Source organism: Dipodomys merriami, unplaced genomic scaffold (genome assembly GCF_024711535.1).
Source record: "Dipodomys merriami isolate MVZ:Mamm:240054 unplaced genomic scaffold, mDipMer1.0.p SCAF_91, whole genome shotgun sequence".
Taxonomy (NCBI): Eukaryota; Metazoa; Chordata; class Mammalia; order Rodentia; family Heteromyidae; genus Dipodomys; species Dipodomys merriami.
The window spans coordinates 3902633-3910667 of NW_027206524.1; the positions used below are offsets into that span (position 1 = coordinate 3902633).

An 8035-nucleotide genomic window follows, 5' to 3' on the forward strand; every position below is an offset into this window, starting at 1 on the left:
ATATTAATCTTCAGTGTATTCCTAAGTTTTTCTCAGTCACTTTCTGTGTAATGTTTTATTACTCTTCATCATGAAAATTTTTAAATGTTTTTACAGAAAAAATGCAAAAGTTCAGAAAAGGGGTAAAATCAACTTAATTGGACGCTTGCAGTTAACTACAGAAAGAATGAGAGAAGAGGAGAATGAAGGAATAGTTCAGCTAAGAATATTAAGAACCCAGGTTTGTGATGTTCAGAATCTCTAAATATCAAAGCCTCTTTTTCAGTCTTCAAACTTCGTTTGAATTTAGAAGTATTTAGGTTATTTATCCTGTTTTAAAAAAGAACTGATTTTCATTTAACTGGAATTTAAAAATTAAATTTATTAAATTGCATTTAGCTGAAACTTAAATAAAACTAATAATTATTATTTACTGCTAACAGAGGTGTCTCTGTAGCTTGGTGGTCTCCAGCAGATTCTACTCTGTTGGTTGCCTAAAACCTTGGTTTTATGTTATGGTACCTTTTGGCTCCACCTGAATAAATGTATTTTAACAATGTTTACATATTATAAGATTGAAACACTTTCAGTTGTATTTTATTTCTAGAGCTCTAATTCTATTTTAATACGTATTTATGGAAACTTATTTAGATACAATTTTTTTTCCGAATTCTGTCTCTTTCCCTTTCTCCCTCTCTCTCCTGTGTGTGTGCACACATGTGTTATATATGCTGGTCCTAGGGCTTGAACTCAGAGCCTGGGTGCTATCCCAAAGCTTTTCTCTGCTTAACCTAGCAGTCTGCCACTTGAGCCACAGCTCTAGTTCTGGCTTTTTGGTGTTTATTTGGAGATAAGAGTCTCACTTTGCTACTCAGGCTGGCTTCGAACCCTAATCTACAGATCTCAGCCTCCTAAGTAGCTAAGATTACAGGTGTGAGCTATTGGTGCCTGGCAAGAAATGTACACAATGTGGGAAAAAGAAATGGAAAAGTCTCTCTATATAAATAATTAGCTGGGCTGGGAAGGTGGCTCAGTGGTAGAGCGCTTGCCTTACATGCCAGAGGCCCTGGGTTCGATTCCTCAGCACCACATACGCAAAAAGAAAAAAGCCGGAAGTGGCACTGTGGCTCAAGTGGTAGAGTGCTAGCCTTGACTGAAGAGCTGAGGGACAGCACCCAGGCCCAGAGTTCAGGCCCCACGACCGGACCCAAAAAAACAAACAAACAAATAAATAATTAGCTGTTTTTTTTTCCCAGCAGAGAGGTCATGAATAACATTGCTTTTCCTTAATTGCAAAATCTGTATTAGCAGATTTTTTTTTTAGTTTTGGGTCTGAAAAGAATATTTTTATTTGTTAAGTAAATGTTGGTCTCAGTATTAAGCTATAGTGATTTCTGTTTGGTAGATGTTGGATAGAAGATCAAGTATTCATAAAGAGTCGCTTTTTGTGTTGCTCTACTTAAATAAGCTTATTATACTAATACTCTTATCTTATTTTTCTTTTAGGAAGCCATCATACAAATAATGAAAATGAGAAAGAAAATTAGTAATGCTCAACTGCAGACTGAATTAGTAGAAATTTTGAAAAACATGTTCTTGCCACAAAAGAAAATGATAAAAGAACAAATAGAATGGCTAATAGAGCACAAGTACATCAGAAGAGATGAATCGGACATCAACACTTTCATATATATGGCATAGTTCTGAATATCATGGACGATGTTAAGAACCCAGATTTTGAAGTGCTTGGGCAGAAGTTGTCTCAGTTTGAGCTGGAGAAAGGTTTATTTGGACTTGGATAACATAAATATTAAAATCTCTGCCTTACCTTACAGAACAACTATATTTTGCCAATCCCATTAGGTAGCATGGTGGCACTCCTTCATGCGGCACACTCTGCCAGCATGCTGTTCTGCGGAGAAACTTGCACTCATGAAGAGCCATTATGAACTTCTAAAAGTGAATTTGTATTTACCCGCCAGGAGAAGTTCAGTTGAGAAGGGTGAGGACAGGGTTCTAGTTGCTTTTCTCTCTTTTTTTCCTCTTAAAAACATGTACTTGCACAAGGAAGGATATTCAGATTCATGCACTGAAAAGTACTGTTGTCTTTTGTTTTACAAAATTCAATTAAAACTCTTGGTTTTTAATGGCAGAATGAGCTGGTCAGCACCACACTGGGAGAGGGCAGATGAAGGCAAGAAGATGAAGATTAGTTAGCAGGGTGATTATTTGTTCACACGCTGCTTTCAGTTGAACAACTGCATTTCAGTGGTGACCTCAAAAATCTCCACCTTACAAATATTGGTTTTCTTATGCAGGAGATGACTGTCTTAGTTAATTCGTTGAGTGAGCAGTAATTTTGTTCTTTTTTCATCTTATATGGCTGGAGGGCTTGTGAAAAAGTGAAGCTTGTTGATTGTTGCTTCAGTTGTTAAAATTTTATGGAAATAGATCATTATGATTACAGAGTCAAGCAAAAACATTGAGTGTGTTTACTAACACTTAATATTTATAGTCCTAATATTTATTATGCCATATCTCAGTTTCTGAAAATGCAGAAATCTCCTGCTCTACTACAGTGCAGTTGTGGAACTGATCTCTTAAGGTACAACTGTTTCGGTATTTCAGTCTCATGAGTAAGGAATTATAGCCTCAGGTTTCTGGGGAAAAAAGTTGTTCTCTTTTAAAAAGTAATGGTTGCCAGTCATCTGGGAGGAAGAGGAAAACCACAACATATGACCCCAAAAGCATAAGCAAAGTTGTTACAATCTCAATAGGAGCAGAAAACTTGCCAAATATGTACATATATATTTATATATTTTAAAAATAAACATTTTTTTAAGATGTCCAGAAGGCAACACTTCACTTGTTCCTTTCAGTCAATCCAAAGCAGCAGCCTGTTGGTTGCTAGCCGCGTACTCAGAGCAGCGGAAATGTCAAGGACTGGAGGATTGAACCACTAAAAAGTCAACAATTTATTCCTCATTGGGAAAGAATGGCTCAACATGGATTTTATTCACTGTGGTGCACGTTTCAAATTTTCTTGCAGTTTGCTTTTTATCTTTTTGGATGTTCAATTATATTTTAAAGTATGGTTTTGGAGCTAGAAAAAAAATGGAGCACTGAGAAGCATACAGTATTATTTTGTAGCAGAATGTTTTGAGAGCATTTCATGGAATCTGTTGTAATCCCAGAAGTTTTGTGAGCTCCCTGCTAGAAGGAAGAGAAAGTAAGCTTAAAACAGTAAAGTTTTGCTGGTTCTAGTCAGTTATCTGTTCTGAAATTCATAGGAAATTGGAGTTTTGTTTATAATTTAAAATCCTAAACTTCAACTCTAAGGTAGGAATTATTAGACAAAGCATATTGTGAAGGATTAATGTAGTACTCATTGTTTTCTCTAATTAGATGACTGCTGACAGTGGATAAATTTACAATTTAGAGGAAATAATTTTGTAATGATTGTGGCCCTTATGTAATGAATCGTTTGGTATTGACATTTGTCCCTTAATAGGAATGCCAGGAAAGGAGGAAGCATAATCATTTTGGTCATTTAACTTAAGAACAAGAGCCAGGATGTTTTGATTTATGAAGGAAACTTTAATGCAAAATGGGTAACACTAAATCCATAGCAAAGTTTTCTATTAAATTTTTTATAAATTTTTAATAGCTAATTATGTCCTGATTGTATTTTGGGAAATGAACAACAGCAAATACTGTCAACTTAGACTTTTCACCCCCCACCTTTTTTTTGGGGAGGGGTATGTATGCAGAAGTTCAACTACTTTTTGGTGTTTGTCAAGACCATTGTTTAATTTCCTTTGTTTTGACAATAGAGCTGTTAATTTAAAAAAGAATAAAAAATATCAAACACTGCTGTGGAATATGCTAAAGGTACCATATCACAGTATTCATCAGGTCCCTTCTCAGCACTGAAGTGCTGAGAGAGCAGAGGTGAAATGATGTCATTGAGAGAGAAAAAAATGTGACCCTTCCTGCTCCAACACTTTATATTGTTATTTAATGAGTAGTGTAACGGGAATATACTTCAGGTGAATTTAAGTTTTGAACATTCATCTTGTTATTTAAAGATGAAGTCAATTATGCCAGGTGTGATGGTATGCATCTTTAATCCCAGTGCTCAAGGAGGCTGGGGCTGGAGGAAAGAGTTTAAAGCCAGCCTGGATGACATAGTGTGTCTCTGTCTCCAAAAACAAAAGAAGAGATGGAGCAATCGGAAAATGTTAACCTTGTTTGAAACCCCATTGTGAGAATAAGTAGACACAAAACAAATTTTGAAAAATGATAATGACAATTTTGATGCTAGCATAAATATTTGAATGTTATTGCACCAATAATTCAATGAGGATCTTGGAGTAAATTCTGAAGTCTTCCAATTTTTACATTTATTGGAGAGGTTCCTGAGTTTCCCAAACCATTTAAGTAAGTCTGTTTTGTGCATAAATGTTAACATTTCCAAAAAATGAAAGTTTATTTCACTTTTTATTAAGTTTAATACAAAATATGACCCAGTAGCTAAAAGGGATTTTGCATTATTTTCAGTATATATCATTAGCTCTGCTCAAAGGGCAAATTTTAGAATTCAATTTGGGTGAAAGATTTGCTTGTTTTACAGAAGATTTTTGCTATCTTAGACTCAAGCTGGTTTTTCTATTCTCATGTAAATGACTGGATGCTGTCTTACAAATTCCTCCAAGGTCATGGTTGGGAAGTAGCACATTGTGTGAGAGCTTTCCTGTCATCTACACTGTCGTCTGGAGTGTTGAACAAACTTGAGTTCCTGAGGCCTGTTCTGTCCTCATGGTCTGTTCGTCTTGAATGTGCGCCACTACATACCGAGATGAGAATGCTGTATGATTTTAATGGTAGTTTCTGTATGCAGTAGGCCAAAATATTTTGATGAACTGCTTAATTTTTTGGATTTTATTTTTTAAGTTGTATAATTTATTTTCTTGCAAAATAAAAAATGTAATATAAAAGCGTTCACTTACCCAGAATATATCAATGTTATTGTAAAATAACATCCAGTCTTAGATACCAGAAATAGGAAAATACCTATTTCTTTTAGAATTCAAGTTCTACTTTAAATGAAAACAGGACTGTTTGTGTCTGAGGAGATTAAAAATTTGAACCGAGGCTGGGCAAAGGTGACTCACACCTGTAACCCTCAATTACACTTTGAAGCCAGCCTGGGCTGGAAAGTCCTCCAGTTAGCCACCATAAAAGGCTGAAAGTGGAGCTGTGGCTTAAGCGTCCTGACCTTGAGCACAAAAGCTTAGGGACAGCGCCCAGGCCCTGAGTTTGCCACTTCTAAGAAACCACTGTGAGGCTCATGGGTGTTAGAGAAATGGAAGGTTTACAGTGTACGTTGCAAGGTTAATATTTGCCCTAAGTGGAGCTATTAGCTAGGTGTCCTTGAATTTAGGCAATGTCAGAATCCAAAATGAACTTCCTTTTGAAAGATTGAAGCCCCACTTCCCTGTCCCAGGGGTGAGTGGGGCATAGTTGGAGGGGTGCAGCACATCACAGGACAAACCCTGTAACTCCCAATTCTGTTCCACTTAGTGTTTCCCACATGTTTTCTAGACTGGTGATCTCACATTTAACTCCTTCAACTAGTTGCTCTAACTCCAAATTCTGTGCATCTGGGATGATTTCTAATTCTTTAGAAATGTATACAGAAGATAAGATTTAACATTTAGGGTATCTAAACTGCCCCAAAGATAGACTGGTGTGGTGCAGTTACTCAGGATTCTCTGTTTTGAGACAGTGTCCTGTTCTATAGCCCAGGCTGGCCTAGAATTCATGATCTTCCTGCCTCAATCTCCTAAATGCTGGCATTACATGCCTGTACCACCATGCTTATTTACTATTATTACTATTTTTTTTTGGGGGGGGGGTCCAGTCGTGGGGCCTGAACTCTGGGCCTGGGCGCTGTCCCTCAGCTCAAGGCTAGCACTCTACCACTTGAGCCACAGTGCCACTTCTGGCTTTTTTTCTTTTTGCTTATGTGGTGCTGAGGAATCGAACCCAGGGCTTCAGGCATGCAAGGCAAGCGCTCTACCACTGAGCCACCTTCCCAGCCCCGCTTATTTACTCTTAATTTGAGTTAAGCTATAAAGAGCACCTTGCCTGTGGAAGCTCTGGAAGTAAATTCATCTTGCCTGTGGAAGCTCTGGAAGTAAATTCATCTTGCCTGAGGTAGCTCTGGAAGTAAATTCATTGTTCTTCCTCACATGTTCCTAAATACCTCAGAAGTCATGAAGCTCTCCTGACCAACAAGTGACAGGATTTCCTGGTAGTGCTGTGGTGATGGAGATGCCTAATCAGAATGACCTCTGTCTTGCTTGAGCAGGTCTCTCCTAATACCAAAAGAAAAAAAAAAAAAAAGGAGATGACATTCCTTAATGCAGAGGGGTTTATGGCGATGAACCTGTTACATAACTGGCCTATATTAACCACAAAAGTAGCCATTATAAGTAGTTACTTTTTACTTGGTGCCCTGACAGAACTGGTGCCAGTCACCAGCTTTGGCAGCCTGTCAAAACTGACAATCTTGTGCCAGACATAGTAAAGCACACCTATAATCCCACCACTTGGGAGGCTGAAGCAGGAAAGGGGTTTCCACTTGAAGGGCAGCCTAGGCTATGTAGCAAGATCCTATGTCAGCAAGCAAACAAAAACACTGGCAATTAACATTTATTAAACCAGACTAGTGGTTTCAAGATGTATCTTTTAAAATTCAACCTTTTCAATTAGGAATATACATATATATGTGCACATATATATACACATGCACACATATATTACATAACATGCTATATTATAACGATTTAGCTGGGTGTTGGTGGCTTACACCTATATTCCTAGCTACTGAGGAGACAGATCTGAGGATCTTGGTTCAAAGTCGGCCAGAGCAGGGAATTCTATGAAACATCTCCAATTAACCACCAAGAAGCTGGATGGAAAGGGAGTTGTGGCTTTCATGGTAGAGTGCTAGGCTTGAGCGAAAAGGCACAGGGACAACATCAGGGCCTGAGCAAGCATCAGCACCAAAAAACAAATAAGTATTTTTAAAGTTACGTATTTATACATACAAACGGTAAGTCTATATTGAGAAATCATACTTATTTCAGTTATGTTAATATGTGACATGAATTATAATAGTTCTATGTATTTTTGTATACTCAAATATGCTATATAAAAAATTGATGTTGCAAAGCCACACAGCTTTGTTGTCCTCTGCTGGAGGTCCAAAGCTGATCATGGCTCCACAGATGAGGGAATAGTCACAGATAACGTTTATTTTAGAGGAGAAGGCATAGAAAGCTACGCTGCACGATGCCGCTTCAGACCCCAGCTCTGCCACTTCCTGCGCAGCACGACCTCACTTAATGGAGTTTTTTGTGCATTTATTATTTTAAACATTGTTTAACAATATTCCCTTATCTTCCTCCCTCCCTCTCCCCCATACCGGGGCTTGAACCCAGGGCACTGTCCCTTAGCGGTCCACCACTTGAGCCACAACTCCAGTTCCATCCAGCTTGTTGGTGGGTAATTGCAGATTAGAGTGCAGTGGACTTCCTGCCCGGGCTGGGTTTAGTCTGCTGTCCTCGCATCCCAGCCTCCTGAGTAGCTGGGATTGCAGGCGTGGGCCACCGGCTCAGCCCGGCCTATTCTTTCTGCAGAATTGCACGGATACTAAGTTAAAAGCTGAGGGGGTTCTTTTTTAAGCACATGCATGCATTTTCTTCATACGAGAGTTTTAGGGAGAAAGGCAGACTGGGCGAAGGAGGGGCTCGGGTGACACATAAACCAGTGTTCGCTGGAGCCAGTGGAGTGTCGCGTGCTTTCTGCCTTGGGTGGGTGCCCCCGCTCCCAGTCCCGACGGTTACAGCTGTCAATTTTACACCGGGGCTGCCACCTTCGTCCGGCTCCGCGCTACGCCCCGCCCCTCCGTCGGCTGCGGGCCAATCGCCTCCAAGCACGGCTGCTATTGGAGGAGCGGGAGGGGAAGGCGGGACCTGACGGGTTTGCT

At 39.2% G+C, this 8035-nt stretch overlaps 1 protein-coding gene across 1 annotated transcript in view; it reads left to right on the forward strand.

Moving 5' to 3' along the window:
- Positions 1-4981, forward strand: part of LOC138821349 (cullin-5) — a 53624-nt gene extending 48643 nt beyond the window's left edge. Inside the window, exons 18-19 of the mRNA XM_070013509.1 lie at positions 97-220; positions 1486-4981. Coding sequence (XP_069869610.1) covers positions 97-220; positions 1486-1680 — 319 coding nt within the window. The 3' untranslated portion in view covers positions 1681-4981. The remainder of the gene's footprint in view (positions 1-96; positions 221-1485) is intronic.
- Positions 4982-8035: the final 3054 nt, after the last annotated feature.